This window comes from Lissotriton helveticus, chromosome 5_1 (genome assembly GCF_964261635.1).
Source record: "Lissotriton helveticus chromosome 5_1, aLisHel1.1, whole genome shotgun sequence".
Lineage (NCBI taxonomy): Eukaryota > Metazoa > Chordata > Amphibia > Caudata > Salamandridae > Lissotriton > Lissotriton helveticus.
The window spans coordinates 1,693,206,192-1,693,231,363 of record NC_136065.1 but is presented as its reverse complement, the minus strand read 5'-3'; the positions used below and the strand labels follow the sequence as shown (position 1 = coordinate 1,693,231,363).

The following is a 25,172-nucleotide window of genomic DNA, read 5'->3' as shown; positions in this document are numbered from 1 at the left end:
TTTTTAGGTTTCGCCTGCAAAGTGCTTGCATTGTGCTTGTGAAATTTATTGTTTTTAATATAAATCTTAAATGGGGGTTACATCCCACCCACTTGCTTTCCTGGCTTTTCATTGGTTTCTGTGCTTGTTACTTTCGTCTTGCGTGATACTTTAAATTAAATTAGCAGATTTAAATGTGCAATTTATCACCTGGAGAGATTAAGGGCCAGATGTACGACCATTCCATGTTGTCTCAGACATGTTAGCGATTACTAGTGGGGTCGCAAAAGACGCCCCTCATTAATATTGATGAGTTAGGTCGCAATTTGCGACCCCTTAGGAATCTCATATATTACAGGGAAGGTGGCCTGCAGGTGACAGCAGATCCCAATAACTGTATTTGCTTTTTTAAATAAAGCAACACTTTTTTTCCAAATGCAGTCTGTTTTCCTTAAAGGGAAATCCTTTTTAGCAGTCACACAAAGGCAGATTTCCGTTTGCGACCACTAAAAAGGGTCTTGCATCTGGCCCTAAGTGATTTGCACAGAATCACAGGATGTTGCACCGCTGAGACTCGAACTGGGATCCCCAGCACCCGAGTCAGCAGCTCTAGCCACTGTGCCACATCCTCTCCTCTTCCATGATACTTTTTTGGGGAGCTGAATGAGCACTGGAGATCAATGGGAAGTACTACTAAATCTATCACACTAGCATTGTGTATGGCGATATTTTGAATTATTTTCCCCCAGCAATACCTTGTGAAATAATAAACCAAAAACGTACTCACAGAACGCGTGAAGTTTTTGGATGCCGCCTTAAGTACATTACAAAGCTTCTGCAAAGTGCCGCCTATTCATTTGGCCTTTAGTTAAATCACCTTAACCCGTCTGGTGCGGTGATAAAACTTGCAGATGAACAGACAACCTGTGCTGCCCATGACTCAGAGCATGCTGTGACATTGGATACGCCCACCGCAGCACATCAGACTGCCCATGTCCTGCACACTGCAACATAATTAGTTCTGTGAGAGTTTATATTACACTCTTTATACTTTCTACAGTGAGCCAAACACTTGTGCAATGGTGTCAGGGCAAAAGAGACTCCAGCGACAAGGAGCAGCAACACTTCCTAAACCCGTATCAGGCATCACTGGGACACATGTAGCAGCAGGTTTCCACCCTGGACACAACTGCGCTTGTCGTGTGTGTGTGAGCAGTTTACGCTGTTGTGTGACAGGAGCAGTTAGCTCTGTGGTGACTGTGACACGCTGAAAGCAGATCTGGTATAAGGCGGCGCTCACGGGCAGCAGATGATGACATGACAAGCAGCTTGCTTTTATGCTACCACTACTTCCCTCCTCTGTACCTAGCTATCTTTTCGCCTTCACCCTGCTCCCAGCCCTCTTTCCTACTGCACCTTGTTGAGGTGGTGGTTGTGATAGAGCACGATTATGCTCTTTTCATTTGTAGGGGTGCATGATAATCATGAATAGTTTACACCTGCATTTATTCTTTTGTTGTATTAACATGGGACAGTAGAATGTATACTGTAATAGTGATGTGTTAGGTATATTTTCCACACTGACGTGAAGAAATTAATGTTGCAATACATACGTGTTTAGTTGAAAACATTAACGTGCAGAATGTGTGTATGATGCTTGTAATTATTCATGTATTTGATGTGTTCATGTAACGTATTGATTTAGAAATGTCCAATAAGTGTTCATTTATATATATATTGTCATAAGGCCTGTGTGCTATTTTCTTATGTTGTCTGATTTCTGTAGGCCTGAAATGCATTTTTCCTTGAAGCTCTCACATTAGATTAATAGTTGAATTTCATGTGCATGTTGGATTTGTCCTTTCTCACGTTTCTATTGCAGGTGGAAAAATTCATCCTTGTTAGTTGGAATAACGCTTTTGTTTTAGGAGTTAGGCTCGGGAAGAGAGGATACATTTTTACAAGGGGTGCTGATAATATGAGACGGTGTTCTTTCTCACTGGAGAAGGTCTGGAAATCAAGGTCATCGAGCCAGAGGCTGGGAGTATTGAATCCGAGTGGTAATTCACCCACGAGGAGGTGTCCAGCTGGATGAGGCGATCGGATGATGTGTACTGGACGTGTTTTATGGTTTTGGTGTTGGAATTAGGGTAGTGCCCCGGATCGTTGAGTTAGAAGAAGAGAGGAGATCGATGAGAGAAGGAGCATCTTAGAATGAGCTCAGTAGCCTTAGGCTACTTGACCCATTAACGCAAGTGCATTTCTTAGGCAGACTTCATGCGCTGACACTTTTTCCTAAACTTGCCTGGAGAATGCTAAGTAGGGATGTCACATTAGTGGTAGGGTAGGGACAGACTCATGCATTTTACTTATGAACCTCCAATGAAGTATGATCTTGACGTGGGGACACTTATTGCCTGCGTTCTGATTTTGTAGTTTGTCATTATTTTCGTGCTCCAGAGTCAGAATTTCGCCCAAAGGTTTGGCTTTGTATTAGTTCCGATGTATTTCTGCAACCTCACCTTGAGGTGCTTGTATGTCCAGTTATTTTTAGCTTTGTAATAAATCAACTAACGTAGAACCTAGAGTCTGGGATTCTTCGGAGTCATGCACTACTGAGATTGTGAAATCTGATGCGACAAGTTATTTTTCCCCTCTACACTTCTAAAGCAGGTACAAACTGTCCATAGACCGAGGGTTCCAGAGTAAATTAAGAAAAGGGAACCCAGCCCCCTCAGTTGCGAGTGATGTAATAGCCCTCTTTTTAGGTCTCGCACCTGCGATGCACGGCGAAGCCCTGTCGCAGCGAGACCTATAGTCGGCGGCTCTGCTTCCCAGGAGACAAGAGATGGGCGCGCACAGCAACGTGGAATCGGATCAGGTCGCGCGCTTGAACACGAGCTCGCTGTGCCCATCTCCTGTCTCCTGGGAAGCCGAGCCGGTGAGCCTTGCAAGTCTCATGCACTTTTCGCACTCGCATGCAGTAACGGCCAACACACACAGCCTCTCCCCCCCCTTTCGCTTCATGTTACACACAGGAACGCACACACACAGAGACACACACACACAAGCGCACGCACACATACACGCACACACATGTGTGCACACACACACGAGCGCACACACACAGAGACACACACGCACGCACACACACAAGCACACCCCTCCCCCTCCCCACCCCACTCACCGGGCACACGCGGGGCTTCCCTCACTGGTTTTTCTAAGAACTCGCAGTATCACCAAGGAGACCGTCCCGAGGATCCGTCAGGCTTTTCCGGAAGTGCGCAGCGTGTGGGGAGACGGGACATTACTAACTGCATGAAGTTCATGAAAGCGAACAGGCTGTTGTCGTCCATCGTGACCTGAAAAAGCCATCCGCTTCCGCCGCAAAATGAGATGCCCCTCCTCCTCCCCCGCCCACCCAAGCTCTGCTGCCTTCCGGTGCTCGGACAGGGGGCGCGCATCGTGCACTTTCACTTTCCCTCCCTCCCCTTCAAGAACCCGAACATTCCACGGCCACGGCTTTTTTTTTGCAGCTTGTATAGATTATGTGACCTGAAACATGACGTCTGATATAGCACATTTATGGTACCAGACACAGACATTTGAATCGGATGCAGAGTTTATCAAATGGAATTACGTGGAAATTAATATTTAGTGTTGAGAAAGCAATATCCTCAAACCCTAGTAAATATTATATATATAATGAAAAATGTAAACCCGCTCTCATTATCCACCTTGTACGAGCACTTACCCCTCCCTGGCTTTGACAGGAGTAAATTACCATTTTTCTCTCATGATAGGTGAAAATTGGTTTCCGAGTCTGCATTCATGTCTTGTGAATACAAACCACGAATTTGAACTTGTAAACCAAGTCATTTGTACATCTGAGTCAACGGTAGGTGTGTAGTTGGCTGTTGGCTTTGTGGTTCGGGTCCCTGGTTATGCAGATGCTCCGAAAATACTTGTACACCCAAAATGCATTGCGAACTTGGCATCACATGTTTGAAGAGGGATAAAGAAGGGATCAACCGTTCTCATCTTGGAACATTAAAGTAAGTAGTGCTGTTCAAAGGACATTTTCTGAAGTGCTTTTTGAAAAAACCTCAACTGCCATTAAGGATTGTATGTGCGCGAGCTCTAATGCTCCTGGGATATCTCGAGGTAGATTGAGTGGTAATATCATAGAGGGAATGAACGTCCAGACAGCTGAAGATGCAAATAAGCCAGCACAGAGGTGAGAAATGGGAAGCTGCAACAGCCAACCTGAAGGACTCAGACAACTCTGTATGGAGAATGACCCGACGCTTGACTGGAAAGAAAGAACAAAACCCACCCATACAAGGAAAAACACACCTGGCATGCAGCAACAGGGACAAGGCCGAGGTCCTAGCCGAGACACTGGAGGCATCCTTCAGGCCCAACCAGGCAGGCAAAATGGCAGCAGAAGTCGACCAAGAGATCACAAAGCACCACCTGGAGCACCCGCCAGAAACCGAAGCTTCAACCATTGAGGAATGCTCACCAGGTGAAGTCTTAGCCCTAATAAAGAAACTGAAAAATGGCAAGGCTCCAGGAAAGGATGGAATAACAAACCAAGCCATCAAGATGCTCCCAGATGCTGCAGTGGATCAACCTACAGAGATATTCAATGCGTGTATGCAGCAGCAGTACTTCCCCAAAGCCTGGAAAGAGGCAAGAGTCATTGTTTTCCCTAAAGCTGGAAAACCACTACGAGACCCTGCAAACTACCGACCCATAAGTCTGCTATCGGGCCTATCAAAGCTCTTTGAAAAATTTATCCTCGCACGCCTCGCGGACTTTGCCTCAAGTGAAAACCTCCTCTCCAAAGAACAGTTTGGGTTCCGGAAAGACCACTCAACAAATCACCAACTTCTCAGAGTTGTGGACATCATGAGCCATGGATTCAACATCCACAAGTCTACAGGAGTAGTCTTCCTGGATGTAGCCAAAGCCTTCGACCGAGTATGGCACAAGGGACTGATTTACAAACTCATCAAACTCAAGTTCCCAAGCTACCTGGTTAAACTGCTCTCTAACTACTTGTTAGGACGGACCTTCCACGTGACGGTACGGGAGGAATGCTCATCAACACGCCCTATCCTCGCTGGAGTGCCTCAGGGATCCATTCTCGGACCTTTTCTCTTTAACATATTTACCAACGATATCCCCACAGACTTAAAGAAGACTGATCTGGCTCTTTACGCTGATGATGTTGCAGTCATCTCCCAATCCTTCAGCGAAATAGAAGTGGCTAAGAACCTTGAGGCATCACTCAACAGACTCTCTGAATGGTACAGCGACTGGCAGATCACCCTCAATACAAGCAAAACCACAGCAACATTATTCACCAGGAAGCTGAACAGGAAACATCCACAGATCCTCCTCAATGGGGATGAGATCAAATGGGAAAACAGCAGCTCCTACCTAGGGGTGACTCTGGACTCTAAATTCAGCTGGAGAAACCACATAGAGAAGACCTGCCAGAAAGCAGCAGCCAAACTGGCTGCATTATACCCACTCCTGAAGACCAAGTCAATGCCCATGCAGAGCAAGGTGCGAGCAATCACCGCAATAATTTGACCAACTATGACATACGCTTCACCAGTTTGGAGTGGCTGCCGCCCGCAGCTTCGGGAAGACCTACAGAAACTACAGAACAAGGCCTTACGGATTGCAGCAGGTGCACCTATGTTCACACGAACAGCAGACCTCCACAGAGACTTAGGCATTGAGATGTTGGACGACCATCTCCTCAAACTCAACAGGAAATTCTACAAAGGATTAGATCAAAAGGAAAACCCACTGATCAGAAAACTCGCAGACATCTCTACAAACCCATTTGACCGCTACCCGCGTCCCATTGAAGCGCTAACCTTGCGAAACTGAAACAGAAACGCAGCATCCAAAAACTCATCACTGCTTGAAGGCAAACGCCGGCAGGTACACAAAACCCACCGCTGCCAGATGGCATAATAGCCTCGGCAAGCAACCAAAAACTCACCGCTGCCAGATGGCATAATAGCCTCGGCAAGCAACCAAAAACTCACCGCCGCCAGATGGCATAATAGCCGCAGAAGGCACCCAAAACTCGACACTATCAGAAGGCACTAGATAGACAAAGACGAGGCTCTCTGAGGAAACATGCTGACAATTCTGCAAACTATATTGACCGCTACCCGCGGCCCATCACTGAGCTGACCAAGTGATACAACCCCAACTGTGACAAAGAGTCACACATCAATAAGACAACCTAAACAGCGACTAAAAAATTCGAAATGAATGTGGAGTAATGAGGCTACTGCCTCGGTATCCAAAAACTCACCACTGTCTGAAGGAATCTGACAGACGAAAACAAGACAGCAGACGAGGGAATGCACGTGATGGCAGTGCTAATATATCCTTAGGTCTGAAAGAAATACTTGTGAATAACCATTGGGCCCGATTCACAAGGTGTTGCTATGAATTGGTGTAACAGTCTTGTGGTATTTCTGCCCTGCTCCTTAACTTAATGGGTAACCCATGAACACAACAAGAGCAAGTTACGTCAACTCGTTGCAAAATATTTGCGAATCAGGACAGCGGATTTTTCAGTTTATATGCAAAAGGGTGTGAATCCGTTCGTAGTTAGGCCTAGAAATGTTTTTGTTAAGCCAGGGTAACATTACATAATTTCCAGCATTTATTTCTGAAATTACACCACGTAATATAATTTCACGTCGGTTCGGGTAGCCATCTCATTACACTAGCATGGGAACAAGGAAAGCAAACAGAAAGTGAAAGACTCTTTGTTCTTCATGACACTTCTGTATTTTGCTCAATTTTTTTGCGCAAAATGCATCTTTGCTTGCAAAATAGACGCGAGGATGCCTTTTGAGCTAAAGTATAGGGTAACATTCGAGATTTGCATTTCATGTCATTTTGTGTAATTTCCCAAAATTACGCAAAAGGAAATAACATTAATTACACACATACCTCGTCTTAGTTTTTTCAGCTCATTTTGAGGATAATTAGTCCCATTAAATATTCTTTGCAGAGAAAGACCACTGTTTAACTTTAGAATGTTTATTTTGGTGTTACCTATGCCTAATAATTCCTTGCGGGATCATGATGGCAGTGCACGGATAGCCATGTGAAGACGCGATCCTTTCTGAGTCACCTCTAGGATTGAAAGTGCTCACAGCCTGATGGAGGCTGTTTTGACTTACCTTCTCTGACTGGACCGCTACCGGCTGTCAGACACTGGACCGCGAGCCGCCATCAGACCCTCGGCATGGTTGAACTAGTTGGCCGCTGGATTAGGGCTCAGAAGGGCGGCTTGGTGGTAGGAGCAACGAGAACGGGGATTCCAGCGGCGGCTGCAGGTTAGTGGGTGGGGCCTCATTTCTCCTCTTCCCCTGAAGATAATACGGAATGATGGGAGAGTGCTCTTTATTCTGACCAGATAAACTTACGTAGCATATGTTCTACAAACCTTTGGGGCACACCAGTAGGTGGGGGAGGGGAAGCACTGACACAGACACCAACTTAGTCTGTTAAAGGCCGCTTTATTTGGAATCAGGTGCACTTACACAACAAACACCCACCTAGCCTGTGCCGAACAAAACTAGTGCTCGCTAAATAATAACTGCCTAACAGCCCCCCTCCACCCCCACCCCTAATTGTATCCCCAACAGTGCAACAAAGTGTCCACATCCGCTCAGCAACCTACCCCCAACTGCAAATGACCTCAGTGACCTTACTGACCTCCGCTCCCCAACTGCCCCTACAGCCCCAGGCCTCCTGTGAATCCCCCCTTTTCTCATAGGGAAACGCCACCCATCCCGGCACCTGTTCCAGCGACAAACCACTCTTGTCCCCTGACCTCAAGTGCACCATCAACCAACAAAGCCCCTCGCAACCCCCAGGACCCACCCTGGCCGGAATCCACCCCACGGGACACAGGGAGGGAGGGCGGGACAACAATTCACGGACAAAACCCCCCGGCTGCCGTGTCACTACACCTGAAATGGTGCCGGGCTCTACAAAATGGCCGTATTTAACCTGGCCAGCCCAAAAACTGCCCAAAAGGAGCCCAACCAGCCCAACCAGCCCAGCTACGGGTGCCCACAGTGCTCACCTATCCCCCCCCCCCCTACTGCCCCAAATTTCCCCGGGTGGGCAAGCCTCCCCTTGGTCGGCTGCACCCCCAAATCCCCATTGGGGCACGCCAGTAGGTGGGGGGGGGGGGGGAAGCACTGACACAGACACCAACTTAGTGTGTTAAAGGCCGCTTTATTTGGAATCAGGTGCACTTACACAACAAACACCCACCTGGCCTGTGCCGAACAAAACTAGTGCTCGCTAAATAATAACTGCCTAACAGCCCCCCTCCACCCCCACCCCTAATTGTATCCCCAACAGTGCAACAAAGTGTCCACATCCGCTCAGCAACCTACCCCCAACTGCAAATGACCTCAGTGACCTTACTGACCTCCGCTCCCCAACTGCCCCTACAGCCCCAGGCCTCCTGTGAATCCCCCCTTTTCTCATAGGGAAACGCCACTCGGAAGTCGTTTACTACTTCCGACCCCCCCCTAGGACTCCTGCCTCCTAGGATACCTGAGTACCCCCAGCGCTCCATCCAGTGCCTCCTTCAACTGCACTATGTACAGTTTCATGCCATATCTGGGAAGGTGTACCCCATCCTCCCTGAAAAAATACACCGCTCCATAACGCAAGTCAGGATGTACCATTCTCCCCACCCCTTCCTTGGCACAGAAATCCCCCATCACCCGGTTAATCTTCCGTCGTGCCCTGTCTATCGCACCTGGGCGCTCAGCTCCCCTCCACACCCGCCTGGGGATTAATTCGGACCAGATCACATGGCACCCCGCCCATCGTTGTTTGATCTCCCTCAGGTCCCTCTTCATTTGTTTAACCACAGCCAGCCCCTTGCACTGCACCAAGTCATTCTCCCCTAAATGAATCACTACCACATCCGGACACACACCCCCTTTGACCACCGTATTCAACAGAGGCAACAAATCATGCCACCGCATACCCCCTTTGCCCCTCCAGTGACACCGATACAGTCCAGTATCCAATCCCAAATTCAATGCACGATGCTTGTCCCATTCCGCCTGCTCAGCCCGCTTGACAAATGAGTGTCCCACCAAATACAAATTCAAAACTGCCACCTCCGGCCCTGCCACAGCACCTGCAAAGAAACACATATCAGGCTTCGAAATCACAAAGACGTCACCCCTTCTACCTCCCGCAGCCTCACATACGTCCGGTAACAATCCGACTTCCACCGTCCCAGCCTCTGTATCTCCTCCTTCCCCCAACCCCTACGCGCCGCCTCTGTCGCCGCCCCGATACTGAAAGAGTGAGTCCCAAAAGCCAAGGGGTCCTCACCCAAGCCCCGCAGGGCGCGTCGCAGAACCCACAACGCCTGCGCCGCCGTCACTCCGCCCCCACTACCCCGGCCAAACACCTCCCCCGCTTCCCGGCTCCGGTTCGCCATCAGCCGCCTACCCCACGCCGCGGGACAAACTTCCTCCTGCACCCCCGGGCCCAGGACCACCCAGGTTCCAACCCCCCTCTGGTCAGTTTTTGAGCGCCGCAGCCGCACCGCCACTTCACGAGCTCGCAAGTCCACATCCTCCCACACCACCCCTGGCGCCCCCTTCGTTCCCAACAATTCTGTCACTCGAAACGCTCCATAAAAAAGCCAGGACATTAACGCAGAGAAGCGCACCACCTCTCCCTCATCCCTGCACACCGCCGGCAGCGCGCCAATGAGTTTTCCCAACAAAGCCACCGTAACTGGACGCCTCAAGCGAACCGCAGCGCCCCTCTCTCTCGCCCAACCCTCCAGCAACCGGGCCCCCACCTCCCCCGCCGACGGGACGTAACCCCACCACAGCTTACCCATGAACGCCACAGCTGACAACTTGCCCGCGATAGTGACCCGTGACAAACCCTTGTCCATGAGCTCCAACATGTAACGCACCACCTGCTCCTCGCGCTGCCACCGATCCCCCCGCCTTACCGCGCCAGACCGCAAGAATTCCTCCCATGTTTGCTCGTAAGACCTCCACGTTGACGCCGCTACGGACCTCTTTACCAGCTGGAAGACCCGGCTCACCCACCGACCACATCTCTCCCGGCACCTGCGTCTTGACCTCCTTCACCGCCGTGGCTAGCCCATGGAACGTCTCCCACTGTGAACGAGACAAAGCATCCGCAATGTCATTGTCCACACCTGGAACGTGTCGTGCCTGAAAAAGGATGTCATTCTCCAAGCAGCGCAACACAAACACCCTCATCAACTTCAACACCTGCGGGTCTCTGGCCGACTGCCTATTCACCACCTGCACGACCGCCATGTTGTCCACTCGAAACAACACGCGCTTATGCGCCAGCTCCCTGGCCCACACCGTGACCGCCACCACCAACGGGAACAATTCCAAGAACGCTATGCTCCGGCCGCCAGCCTGCCAGTGCGCCGGCCACTGCTCCGCGCACCACCGTCCGTCCCAGTACAGACCGAAACCGCCAACACCTGCCGCGTCTGAGTACATGGTGACGTCCCACTCCCAATCTTCTGCCGGCGCCATGGGCACTCCGTTGAACCGTTCCAAAAACGCCCGCCACATGCGCAGGTCCTCCTTCATTCCCGCCGACAATCGCACATGGTGGTGAGGCAAAGACAACCCGGACAACGCCAATCCCAACCGCCTGCAGAAAGTCCGACCCGCCCGCACCACGCGACACGCAAAGTTCAAGTGCCCCAACAGCACCTGCACCTCCCGCACCATCCCCTTCCTGCAAGCCAGCATGCCTGCCACCAGCCCCAACATAGCCGATTTCTTATCTTCCGGTAGGCGTGCTTCCATGGCGACCGAGTCGAGCTCGATACCGAGAAAGGACAACACCGTACTGGGACCGTACGTCTTCTCTGGCGCCAGGGGAACACCAAAATCCCCCATCAACCCGGCCAAACCGTCCAGCTGCCACTGGCAGTCCGTCGCACCGGGTCGCCCCACCAGGAAAAAGTCATCCAGGTAGTGCGTCACTGACTCCGAGCCTGTGCGCCTGGAAAAAACCCACTGCAGGAACGAACTGAAACGCTCAAAGAGCGAGCACGAGATGGAACACCCCATCGGCAGTGCCTTGTCCACAAAGATGAGCCCTTCAAATTGAATCCCCAGCAGCTGGTGATCTGCCGGGTGGACCGGGAGAAGCCGAAAGGCCGACTTGACATCGCATTTCGCCATCAATGCGCCCCTCCCTGCCGCCGTGACGAGCCTCCGCGCCACGTCCACCGACGAGTAAGTCACCGACGCCAAGTCCGCCGAGATGTACGCGTTCACCGACTCCCCTTCCGGCCACGACAGATGTTGGATCAACCGGAACTGCCCCTCTTCCCTCTTGGGCACCACCCCAATGGGGGAGATGATCAAGCCAGGCATCGGCGGCTCCGAGAACGGGCCCGCCATCCTCCCCTCCCTGACCTCCTTAAACAACTTCTCCCGCACGATACCTTTGTGCGCATTCACCGACTTCAGATTGTCCGCCCAGCGAGCAATCCGGGGGCCCTCATAACCCAGTCGGAACCCCTCCCGAAAAACCTGACGCAGCACTGCAGCGTCCTCCGCCGGCGGATACGCCGCCAACCAGGGCTCCATCCGCTCCAGCCTAACCGGCGTACGAGCCTTTGCCCAAAGCTCCTGCTCCCCCCCCTCGCACCCCTCCCCTCTGCCCCCCCCTCCCTGGGGACCTCCATGCCCGGGCTGTTGGCCCGGCTGGCCCCCGAGCCCCCAGCACCGCAGCGCCGGGTGCCGCTTTCCGCAGTTCGAGCACTCATGCCTAAAACGGCAAGCTGCCCGCCCGCACGACCCCTTATTGAAATCCCAACAGGCCCCAACCGTGGCCTGTCCGCTGGTGGGGCCCGCGGCAAAGGGGGGCGGTCCCACTGGCAAACCGCTGGCCGTGTAAATGGTGTGGCCGGACTTGGCCCCGCCCATCGTCTGTTGGTACAAGTCCGCGTCCAGCTCCCCCCACAAAGCCTCCGGGTCAGCCGCCATGCGCGCCCGAAACTCCTCGTCATAGTGCGACCACGCGAACCCGCCGTACGTCACCTGGGCCCTCCGCACCACATCCATGTACTTAAAGAGCGCCACGGAACGGTCGGGAAACTTCTCGCAGTATACACTTGCGTATATAAGGAAAGCCGCTGACCAATTGTCCAGTGTCAATGGCACTTTCGGACGCCTGGCCAACTCCTGCTCTTCTTCCTTCGACCCCTCCTTAGACGTCAACTCCCTGTGGAGAAGCTTCAGTATGTCTATGTACTCCCCCTTCCATATCTTTTCTTTCGTTGCCAACGACAGGTGCGCTCCCAGTGCCTTTGTAAAACCCATATATGGTAACTTACGCACCGGCACCACGCAGCTCTCCTTCCCCCCACTCGCAGCATCCTTCCCGGCGACCGCCTCCGACCCCTGCCGCGCGCCAGCCTCCCCATCCGCCGCGCCATCCGTGCCCACTCCCGCGTCCTGCACATACTGCCCCCGCACCAGCCTCCATCCTTCCTCCCCTTCGCCCCCAGTCCCCACTGAGACCTGTACACATCGCCGCTTGCCACTCCCGGCTCCGTCTCCCATCTTACCTGGCGTCAAGGTCGGCGTCCGAACCGGATCCCGCCGCCTAACCAGTTGAGCTGAGGGGGCCGTCACTGTCGGCACTTCCCGCCTCGCCGGCACCTGTACAATACTGCCAACAACATTACTCTCCCCCCCTTCCTCCCGAATCTCCCCTTCTTCCGCGGACTCCCCATCCGCCACCTCCACACAGTCCCGACCCCCCCTGGGGGGTCCGGCCGGCTCAAGCCCGCTCTCTCCCGACACACTCTCATCAAGTCACCCAAATCCACACTCCCACGCCGTTCCACTCCACTCACACCCGGCTCAACAGTTTGTGCATCCATCCTCACTCCCCTCCCCCCGGCGGCCGTAACAACCCTTCGGGGAGGGGCCGGCGGAGATGACCCCCGCCGCCAGCTGCCACGCTCCATTGCCAGGTCCCTCGTTGGAGCTCGGCCGCCCGCACCAGACAGAGCCGGCCCATCCTCTCGGTCGAGTGGAGCCGCATGCTGCTCACCCGAGCGCCTCGCAAACAGCTCCTGCCAAGGAAAGAAGGTGGAGTCCAGCATACCGGGGTGAAAAAACCCGCCATCCCCTCCCCACGCACCCCCCCCACACTCCCACCCCAGCGGCGCCCCCCGTCCCCACCCCGCCGAGTAACCGCCGCGGCGCGAGGGAACCCCTCCGCCTCCCATGCCCCACCCACTCACCCCATCCCAGCCCCTCGGGCCATCCCACCCGGCCGACCCCCAACTGGGCCCCACACCCCCTCCATGCCCCCCCTCCCAGCCCCCCGCCGCGCCCCACACTCCCCCTCCGCTCCCCACCCCCCCATCACCCCCATACCACCCCACCCAACCCGACCCCCCCACCACCCCCCCACTCACCCAGGCACCCCCGCCCCTCCCGCTCTCCACGCCACCCGCGGCCCCCCCCTCCCCCGCTCCGGGGACGTCACTCCCTCCTGGCCCCCCACGCCCCCACCCCCTTCTGACCCCGAAGAGCTCCAATCCAGGTCCGTGTCCGCCCCCCCACCCATCTCCTCCACCTCAGTTTCCTCAATTAACACGGGGGATGCCGCCTCCCCCACCCCCTCACCGTCTCCCCCTTGCCCACCTTCTCGCACCCCCTGGGGCGTCCCCCCCGGCACCCTCCTCCCCCAACCCCCCCCCGCCCCCGCCCCCCCAGCAGTCGACCCAGCCGGCACCTCAGAGACCCCCTCCCCCCCACCCCCTTGGTCTCCCACCCCCGCGTCACAAACCGAGGCCGCCCGCCCCCCCTCCGCCCCTTCCGCTTCCTCCGCCACCGTAGCCTGTCCTCCCCCCCACTCACAAACTCCAGAGCCTTCCTCCTCGCGCCTCGCTGCCCGGCCCTCGATGCCCCTCTCTTCGCCGCCTTCCGCGGCACCGCCGCTCCTCGCTGTTTCCCGGCCTTCGCGCCACTGCCCCCGGCCCCGCCCCCTCTTTTTTCAGCCTGAGCCGGCCGCGGTCGCGTCCAACCGGCCTGCCTCCCCCAACAGCCGCAACGCTTCGGCCACCCTGGGGTCCCGCTCTGCCATTCTCTACTACGCCGCCTCAGTCCCGCAGAAACAACCGACGATCCGAACAGCTCCCGATCGCGCCGCCTGACACCCGCTGGCCAACGCCTCCACACACGCCTCCGGCCTACTGCACACCAAGGTACAACAATTCACGGACAAAACCCCCCGGCTGCCGTGTCACTGCACCTGAAATGGTGCCGGGCTCTACAAAATGGCTGAATTTTACCTGGCCAGCCCAAAAACCGCCCAAAAGGAGCCCAACCAGCCCAACCAGCCCAACCAGCCCAGCTACGGGTGCCCACAGTGCTCACCTACCCCCCCCCCCCACTGCCCCAAATTTCCCCGGGTGGGCAAGCCTCCCCTTGGTCGGCTGCCCCCCCAAATCCCCATTTTGATTAACGAGTCCTGGAATTCTAAGTCAATAGTATTAGGACATTCTTCTGTTATCCCATCACACTTATGAGGGATATCTTTTTTGCGACAAACAGTAGTAATGTTTAACTCACAGGCACGCAAATACTTGTCATTGCTCTGATTTACTCCTGGGGAAGTGTCACACATTCAGCAATAGCATGTCGCTCATTCACAGCCTAAAACCATAGAAATGTCAGAAATAAGGAATTCAAAAACTTGGCGGCTATGCATTTTAGTGTTGGTGTCCACATCCCTGCACTAAAGTGCAATAGTCACGCATTTATAAAGATCCTCAAGGATCCTGCGGCGCTGGACTCTATGAAAGGAATGGAGGACTCCACTAAAATCAAGAATAATAATTGCATTTAAGTGGAAATACACATGTAAACAACGTTTTAGGAGGTGTAGTGGATACCTCATGTGTATACAGGATTACCTTGCAGTGTATTGCCATTAATGACATTAAAAAACGGGGGTTTAGGTAACAGTATATATATGATTATATGTAAATTTTTGTGTAAAATGTTTTTTGTCTGTCTAATTTTTCTATAAAATGCAATGAAGAATTATTTCAACAAGGAAGTAATAGTGGTATGTGGTTTTTGATGCATTAAAATTTTCAGACGGACGATGCACCATTTACAAGGCAATTTGATTTACCCTATGGGTAGTACTTTGAAATCCATACTCCACATTACCGTTGTGTATAATGTGTTGCTCTATAAAAGCAGCTCATGTGCAGTGCTTTGCGTCCAGGCTATTTAATAGTTAACTTCCTCCCGCTGCCGGCTTGAGGGTCACATGAGACTCGTGAGTGATTGCTTTGGTGATCCACAGTCTTAAACTGCTGGTGGATACATTTGTTAAGTGCTGAAAATAAAAACAAGCATTTGCAATGCAATAGGTCTCGCATTTACGCGAGTTTGAGCTATTGGTATTATAAATGACAATGCCTTTTATTTATGTTTTAAAATGAAAAACATAAATAAAATGCATTGCCATTTACATTGCCAATAGCGAGACCTATTGCATTGCAAATGTTTGTTAGTGTAGCAGTGTTTCTGATCGACATCTACCCGTTGCTATTCTGTTCTGTGGAGAAGGCCCGAGACTTCATGAAGTGTTGGAAAAAAAGGGCAACGGTTTGAGTTCTCTTTTGAAACTGTCATTTAGGCACAACACGTTTTTTTCTTGCAAACCACAGCCAGGGAAGGAGCTTTGTTTAATTGTCAATGGACAGTTCATTTGTAAACCCCTTCTGCTACTGTGCGGTAGATATTTTTTCTACTGTCTTTTATACATTTACATAAATTATTTTTACAGTGTTTGTGTTGTATATTATGTTTTTTCATGAAACCAAATAAAGACTCTTCTGACTCTTACCCCTTTACATTGCTCTGTACAGTTGTTTGACGGAAATGGTCATAAAATAGCTTTTTACATTATTTACACTTTTCGCTTTAACTGGACTTGATTTTTGTTGTACATGGCTTCTTCCTTATTTGTTCCCTTCCCTGCTTCTCCTTGTACCAAGCTTCTAGATTGTTTACATGATTCTCCCCATGACGCTATCCCTGATTCCAATGTGTGTCAGTTACTGCTTGGCCGCCCATCCGGCCAAGCAGTAACTGACACACATTGGAATCAGGGATAGCGTCATGGGGAGAATCATGTAAACAATCTAGAAGCTTGGTACAAGGAGAAGCAGGGAAGGGAACAAATAAGGAAGAAGCCATGTACAACAATTTTCGATCATCAAAATTACACTTATGGGGGCACGTGTCCCCAAGCAAATAGTCAGGTTGCACCTGTGAAGTGCCTTGGTGACGCTTTAAAAAGAGTTTTAATATTGAAAGCCACTTTTTCCTACGTTTTGCTCTCCTGCGTTCTCTTTAATTAACATATTTATATCTAGCTGAGGCCGTCGATGCAAGTAGTCAGAGGTGGCGGCGAGATAAACAAACCGAACACCTTCAGCACTTTCCCAGGAAAACTGCCCGACGGTCCCGATCGGGGCCGCGATATATGTATTTCTAGCAGCTGCTCAGCTCGTGGCTCTGCTGCTTCTGTCTGTTCTTCTCGCGGCAGATCCTTCAGGGGGCCGGCCTACAGAAGACCAATAGGACAGAGTTCCGAGGAATAGTGAACAAGTGTAATGTTTTCGGTGGGATACCTACAGTACCAAATATTACACAACAGTCTGAGCCTGCAGGCAATCAATTTGGCAGCAGCCGCAGCAGCTGAGTGCACCTTGCTCGCTCCAGCAGTGGGTTCCCTGTCCTGCCAGGCTAGGGTGCCCCGTCCTCGTACAAGTCCAAGAGTGCTCTGCTGGACATCCGCCGGATATCTAAGCGCTCTGCCAGTGATCGGTAAGCGGCGCTGTGTTTATCGGCTGCAGAAATGTCTTAGTCCCAACTCGCCCTCGCCCAGAGCTCTCTGCTTGCCTAGGTCCCTTCGAGAGTCGCGCACACAGTCCATGTGTTTCTGTAATCTGTAGCCCTATTCATTCCCTTTTATAATCAGGTCTGTAAGACACAGACTAAAGAAAAGCGACGTGGGCCGGTAGTTCTGCTCCCGCGTGGACCTTTAGGACTCCGAGTGCCCTGACAGGAGTTGCAGGTGCGTTCCTTGAGGTGTGTGTTCGGTGCTCTTAATAAAGTGCTTTGCACCGCGCTTCACACCGCACGCCTACCTTGAAAGCCAAGTGCACAACGATGCTACATGTACCTAGAGGGAGGCGATTCACCACATGCCTGGTTCTGCCTCAGCTCGAGCACCTCTTGGAACCTCGAGCACAAAAAACGTATGGGCAGATTTGAAAGCCCCTTGCGCCTCTTTTATGCCGCCGTTGCGTCACTTTTGTGACACAGCGGCGGTGCAAAGCCAGCGCCATGCTGCGCGGTATTTACAACGTGACGCATCTGGGAGATGAGTCACGTTGTAAAGCCCTGCGCCACATGTAGGCGTTGTGGTGCGGGGGGGAGAGGGGCGCTTGCGACGCAACTCCAGCAATGAGACGAATTTCCGCCGGGGCTGCGTCACGCATCTGCCCATCCAAGCGCCACGGTGCACCGCATTGTAAATGGGGCGCAACAGTGGTGGCGCACGGATGGGCAGATGTGTCGCAACTCTTCTGGCGCATCTCTGCTGATTTGCAGAGATGCGCCAGAAGTCATAAATCTGCCCTGTAGAGTTTTTATTATGGGCTGTGATGCGACTTTGTAACACCGCAACTTAATATGAATCCGCCCCTCACCTCATCATCCCGAGAATAACGCAAATCTCCATCTGATGAAATAAACAGTATAACCGGCTACGCCCTTCTGTTTTTTGGCGCAGCTTTTACTATATAAAAAAAAGTGGTTCTGCCTGTCACCTGTGCTCCAATAAAGACAACACATTCATTTTTTTAATATCAGAAAGAGATACACATCTAGTGGCTGAATTGCACAGTGTGAGACTGGAAAATTTGGGATCAGGCCTGGCTTCCCTGCTTGCCTAAACTGTGCGATCATAGGCAAATACTTCATTTTACAAAGCCTCACTTATGATTAGATTTACCGGTTTTATGGGATTTATTTTTTTAACGTTTGCGTCTGTATTTATCCATATTTCTTTTTTGGTCTTTTTATCTGAATTTATCTACATTTATTTTTGTCGCAAACAAAAGAAGACGCCACAGCCAATATTTTTTCACATGTATTTAAATAGACACTGCACTCTTGCACTCAGTTGTTATATGTTTAGATATATTTATATGTACCTCAAATTAAGTAAACGCAATAAATTCATCTGAAAACTTTGCAAAATAATTTAAAGAGAGCATAGGCCTAAACAGACCTTGAGTAACTTGCAATAGGAAACCTTTATTGTAGGACTGTAAACCCTAGGGACCAGAGGGGAGCATAGAACTAGCTTTTTTTAAACAGACCTTTAAAGCCTATTTTTATCTTGTCACTTTTGCTGTGCATTCAAAGACAGAGGTCAAAGGTCTAGCTGAGTCTTCGAGGGAGCAGCCCATTCTTTTTTCTCATTGCAGAATAACTATTTTGGGATTATTTAGACCTACATAGGAATTCTTTTGGCGGATTTTTCTTCTATTTTGTTTTAAAGATAGGAGATAATAATTTTCCAGCGTACACTATTTATACCTTCACGCAAGGTGAGTGTTCATATTTTTGAGGGGAGGTGGGTGTGAAATGCTTCCACATCGGAAACATTCTTCCCCCAGAGCGAACACAAAGTACAATGGAACTAGGCCCAGAGTTCTTGGAATGCTTTACCCGAGCACCAGTTAAATGTAATTGTTCATATGCATTGTTTACAGACATATGGAAATTAAGTGATATGCTCAGAATCACATAATGGTTATCCGATGCAGCATCCTAGATTGATCAATGATTAACTGGCCAAAAGTGTTTCACCCTGCAACAAAAGGGTTGCGAAATTGCTTACACTATAAAGCAATGCCCGCGCCCTCCTCCTTCCCCTCTGGAACGAACCTAAAGATAAGGGCCTGCTCAAAGCGCCGACCAAGGTAAAGTAATGCATATTCAATAGGGGAAGGCACTCTGAGGCAGGAGCAACAGGCTCCAACACTGCCCAGCTCACCTGAATAAATCAAAGCACTCTTAGACCAAGAGACCCAGCACACATCCAGAAGTGACATGGGGAGAGCATGCGGGAAGGGAATGACTGCCCCTGGCTCCCCAAGGGGTGCTGATGAATGACCTGCAAAAGGAGAGTGTCAAACGCTGTACTATGAGTCTGCTCTCTTAGAGTAGGGCGCCTTTCATGTGCAGATGGCAGCTGCATTTCTCTGTGCATCAGATTAGACTACCCTAGGGTGAAACACTGCCCTAGCTCACCTGAATGAAGTGAAGCATTCTCAGACCACGAGATGTGGCTCACGCTGACTGCAGCTGCATTCCGCTGTGCATTAGATTAGGCAACCTTAGGCTGAAGCACTTTGTCGAAATCTGGTTTGTCAGTATTTTTCCGTTTATATTTATAAATACAGTCAAAGGAAAAAAGTTTTCCGTCTGCATTTCTATGTAAAAATCCGTTTACACGGAAAACCTGGAGCCTTACTTATGATACGCCGTCAAATACCTGCGTTAAGGATGTACGATGTCGAAAAACCTTTCTTGTCCTTGACTTAAAAGTGTACAATGTTTTCCATTGGGGGCCCTCACCATTTTAAACAGGTGCAGCACCAGGGCTAGAATTGCACAGCTCAAGGTGCGCGTGCATTCAACGCCTTTTCATAAAGGTGGGCATCTGTGTGTTTGTCTAGAGCATAGTAAGGCTTTTGATGGGCATCTCCAAATAACAGTGACCTATTAGCTATTTACTACATCTGTGTATGTGGAAAATCAAAGAATCAACACAAACAGCAGGTCTTCGACTGACAGTAGCAGGAATTTCAGAATGCCCACATGAATATCACTAAGTGAGAATGGTGTCAGAACTAGTACATTCATTCACTAACTCACTAATCCATGCATTCCTCTCAATGAGTTAGGCGTCTGATCCACAGAAATGTATGAAAGTTATGTGTCATCATGCCTTAAGTGTACATGGGGTGCCGCTCGCTGCGTGGTGAATTGCGAACTTTGAATCCTGGCCACTGTAGGGGCAGTGTGAAGCGCTGTGTACTGGGGCCAACGAGGAGAGGAGACTTACTCTGTGCAGCGGGATACCGGGACTGCGAGGACCAGCATTCCCTGCTTGACCACAGCTGGTGCCTCTTCCCCGTATCGATTCAGAAAAGGGGGTGGTGATGAACAGAGTGTCTGAATTAAGCAGACCACTCTTACCCAGTCCAAAGATCAGGGCTTGATCCATCACCGTTATTTAGCTCACTGCCCCATCCCAGCTCAGAACCTGGCTATATGCAAATTAGTCTGTCCCTGGCCCAGTGCATCATGGGAACAGGGCAGACCAAACTACCAAGCCAATTCTTCACCAGAAAGGAGACAAGCTACCGGGGACCGCTTTCTGGCATTTCAGCCTCGTCGGCCCGGCTTGCTTGAATCCTGATGGAGCAGTGAGCAAGGGACTCATGTTTGAGTATACCCTGCCACACCTATAGTGGCCAAAAACGATTCAGAAAAGGGGGTGGTGATGAACAGAGTGTCTGAATTAAGCAGACCACTCATACCCAGTCCAAAGATCAGGGCTTGATCCATCACCGTTATTTAGCTCACTGCCCCATCCCAGCTCAGAACCTGGCTATATGCAAATTAGTCTGTCCCTGGCCCAGTGCATCATGGGAACAGGGCAGACCAAACTACCAAGCCAATTCTTCACCAGAAAGGAGACAAGCTACCGGGGACCGGTTTCTGGCATTTCAGCCTCGTCGGCCCGGCTTGCTTGAATCCTGATGGAGCAGTGAGCAAGGGACTCATGTCTGAGTATACCCTACCACACCTATAGTGGCCAAAAACGATTCAGAAAAGGGGGTGGTGATGAACAGAGTGTCTGAATTAAGCAGACCACTCTTACCCAGTCCAAAGATCAGGGCTTAATCCATCACCGTTATTTATCTCACTGCCCCATCCCAGCTCAGAACCTGGCTATATGCAAATTAGTCTGTCCCTGGCCCAGTGCATCATGGGAACAGGGCAGACCAAACTACCAAGCCAATTCTTCACCAGAAAGGAGACAAGCTACCGGGGACCGGTTTCTGGCATTTCAGCCTCGTCGGCCCGGCTTGTTCATCACCACCCCCTTTTCTGAATCATTTTGTCCACCATAAGCGTGGAAGGGTATACTCAGATGTGAGTCCCTTGCTCATTGCACCATCAGGATTCAAGCAAGCCGGGCCGACGACGCCTGAAATGGCAGAAACCGGTCCCCGGAAGCTTGTTTCCTTCCCAGTACAAGAATTGGCTTGGTAGTTCTGAGCTGGGATGGTGCAGTGAGCTAAAAAACGGTGATGGATCAAGCCCTGATCTTTGGACTGGGTAAGAGTGGTCTGCTTAATTCAGGCACTCTGTTCATCACCACCCCCTTTTCTGAATCATCTTCCCCGTATCAGCCCGCCCGCCTGCCCGCAGCTCAAAAACGCATCGCGGCCCCCGCTCCGCGGGAGCCGCTCGCTGCGTGGTGAATTGCGAACTTTGAATCCTGGCCCCTGGAGGGGCAGTGTGAAGCGCCGTGTACTGGGGCCAACGAGGAGAGGAGACTTACTCTGTGCAGCGGGATACCAGGACTGCGAGGACCAGCATTCCCTGCTTGACCACAGCTGGTGCCTCTTCCTGGTATCAGCCTGCCTGCCTGCCCTACATTAACAGGTTCCTCCTGCGCAACGCGGGACGCGCGCGGGACGAGCCCGGGCGAAGGGCGGGCCCGTTTAAGCCCGTTCAAGAACGTTCAAGGACGGGACGGGCCTCCCCTATACATCTTCACATCTGAGGCCTTTGCTGTCAAATGTCAAATGTCAAATGTCAAAAACTTTTATATAGCGCAACAAATCACCAAAAAGGTCTCAGGGCGCTTGGCAGAGAAACGGCAATTAACCATTGCAAGGGGCAAATGGGGGCAGAAAGTGGGTGAGAGGGAGATTACTTAGGAAAGAGCCAGGTTTTGAGGCTCCTGCGGAACGCTAGATGGTTGGAAAGAGACAGCAAATGGGAAGGCAATTTATTCCATAGCTGCGGTGCCAGAAAGGAAAAGGCCCTGCATCCGTTTCTGGAGGTACGCGCCTTAGGTTGAACAAGAAAGGACTTCGTGCTTGAACGTAAAGTTCTGGACGGTTTATACCACGCTAATTTCTTTGCAAGGTATGTGGGGCCTGTACCATAGAGGAGTTTGTGGGTGAGACTTAGGATTTTAAACTGACATCTTTGCCGCACTGGGAGCCAGTGTAGTTTTTTTAGGCTAGGTACAGAGGCAGACCTGGGTGGTAATCCCAGTACCAACCGGGCTGCCGCATTCTGCAATATTTGGAGCTTAGTAAGCACACCTTCATTGATTGACATAAACATGGCATTGCCATAATCTAGACGGCTGATAATAAGCCCCTGAACCAGAGGTTTTCTTGCCTCTAGAGGAAGCCATTTAAAGATTTTACGCAGTTGTTTAAGTATACCATAACATATGCCTGATATTTGATTCACATGTGCTTTCATTGAAAGTGAGCTGTCTAGCATAATGCCCAAGTCACGTACCATTTCTTTTAGCTCTGGACAGGGACCAAGTTCGTGAGGCCACCACTCCTGGGACCAAATAGTTTTGGCTGAGCCAAATAGCAAGATTTCGGTTTTGCTATAATTGAGCTGGAGCTTGTTATCACTCATCCATCTGCTAATACGAACCATGCACTGCCTTAACCTTAGACATGTGTCCGGACACCGAGAATTGCAGGTAAATAATACCTGCGTATCATCGGCATAGGATACTGTGGAGAAGCCATAGGATTTTATGATATTGGCCAGTGGGGTCACATATAGATTGAACAGAAGGGGGCTGAGAATCGACCCCTGAGGTACCCCCGCAGTGAGAGGCCTATTTCCAGACACATGGGTCTCCATTTTGAGATAGGTATAGCGGCCGGTGAGATAATCTTCGAACCAGGCTAAGGCATTGCCCCTGACACCAATCTCCCACAGACGATGTTTCAAAATGCTGTGGGAGATGGTGTCAAAGGCCGCTGATAGATCCAACAGGATCAGAATGGCTGACTCACCTCTATCCAGGGAGAGCCGAATGTTGTCCACTATCTCAATGACTGCGGTCTCTGTACCATGTGCGGCGCGAAACCCTGACTGTGAAGGATCAAACAAAGCATGTGTCTCAATATAGGTGGTGAGACGTATGTTCACCAGATGTTCCAGTACTTTCCCAAAGAATGGTAAAAGGGATATAGGCCTATAATTGGATAGAGTGGAAGGGTCACTGTTGGGATTTTTGAGAATAGGCTTGACCTGAGCTAACTTCCAGCTGCTAGGAATGGAGGCACTTTGAAAGGAGCGGTTATAGATGTTAGTCAACGTGCCAGCCAAAAGCGGGAATATCCCACTACATCTAAGGGGAGGCAATAAATCGGTAGGGGAACCTGATTTAATTCTTTTTAGGGCTTCTAATACTTCGTCCGAAGTGGTAGGCTCAAAGTCAGTTAGAGACGGAGGGTGAGCAATGTCAGTAAAAGCCATGTTCTCTTGAAATACTGTGCCTGACATAGGCCTATCCTGATTATCTACTGGGAAAGAAGAGTAGATTGACTTGATTTTGTTGTCGAAATAACAAGATAGTGAGTTTACCCACTCTGAGGTGGGACTGAAAGTGGAACGCTCCACTAGGGGGGCAGTGAACTCCTTCAAGATTTTATACAGTTCTTTGTTTGACTGGGCCGCTTTAATTATTCTTTGAGAAAGGTAGTGTGTTTTTGCTTTCTTTATGTTTTTTAGATATTTAGAATGAATGAGTTTATATTTATCGCGGTCTTCTTGCGTTCGGTTCTTCCGCCAGCGTCTTTCAGCTGTTCTACAAGTCACTTTCTCACATTTCAGGTCCTGAGTGAACCAGGGTGAAGCAGTGCTCTTAGCCTTAACAGAGGTTTCTGGGATGATTTCATCTAGAGTGTTTTTTATAGATGTTTCCAATTGGATTACCATAAGTTCGATGTTCTCATGGTTGTTATTGGGAGGTATGAAGTGAGACGAGAATGCCTCAAGATTTAGTTTGTGCCAAGGACGGATAACTACTGTTTCTTTCTGTGTGATAGTCCTTGACCCTAATGGTATAGGAAATTTAAAATTTATTAAAAAGTGATCAGTCCAGGTCATAGGCATGGGTAATTCACAAGTAAAATTGGCGAAGTTAGTAAAAATTAGATCTAGGGAGTGGCCAGCTTGGTGAGTGGGGCCGGTTACCCTTTGTATAAGACCCAATGTATCCAAAGAGGCTATGAGATTACAGGAATCTGTATCATGCAATTGTTCTGCGTGATGATTAAAATCACAGAGCAGAATAAAATTATCAGTTGCCAGTACATGCGATGCTAACAGATCTAAAAGGGTGTTGGTGAATTGTGATTTATCTCCCGGTGGTCTATATACCAAAGCAGCCCTACCAAAGGAGTTAGAGTTGAGTTTTATATTGATTATTAGAATTTCTATCCATTCGTTAGAGAGTGACTCGAGTTTAATGATTTCGATAGGAGCTTTTGCCGCAATGGCAATACCTCCCCCTCTCTTACGTGTCCTGTCGTGTCTAATGATCTGGTACTCATCAGGAAAAGCAATCGCTACATCCGGTGAAGCCAAGTCATGTAACCACGTTTCAGTGAAGAAGCAGATATCGGGTTTTTTATTATCCAATAAACTCCAAAGCTCAAGGGCATGTTTAGGGATGGATCTGGTATTGAGGTACAGAGCTGAGAAGGTATCGCTGGCTCCTTTCCTACTGGTGTTAATAGTTACTTGGGTATTGGCAAACGCTCTCGTATGCGAAGCTCTAGATGTTACAGTGGCCGCTGCCCCAAATAATTTGGTGGTGACATTGATTGCCTTAGTACAACCTAGAGGACAATATCCGTTTCATCGCCCTACCTGCACCATAATGGCATCGAAGGACGGCAT

At 50.5% G+C, this 25,172-nt stretch overlaps 1 protein-coding gene across 1 annotated transcript in view; it reads left to right on the top strand.

The window, feature by feature from the left end:
• Window positions 1–16,725: 16,725 nt before the first annotated feature.
• LOC144755742 (dehydrogenase/reductase SDR family member 1-like) overlaps window positions 16,726–25,172 on the top strand; it is a 345,316-nt gene continuing 336,869 nt past the window's right edge. Inside the window, exon 1 of the mRNA XM_078644947.1 lies at window positions 16,726–16,955. Coding sequence (XP_078501073.1) covers window positions 16,742–16,955 — 214 coding nt within the window. The 5' untranslated portion in view covers window positions 16,726–16,741. The remainder of the gene's footprint in view (window positions 16,956–25,172) is intronic.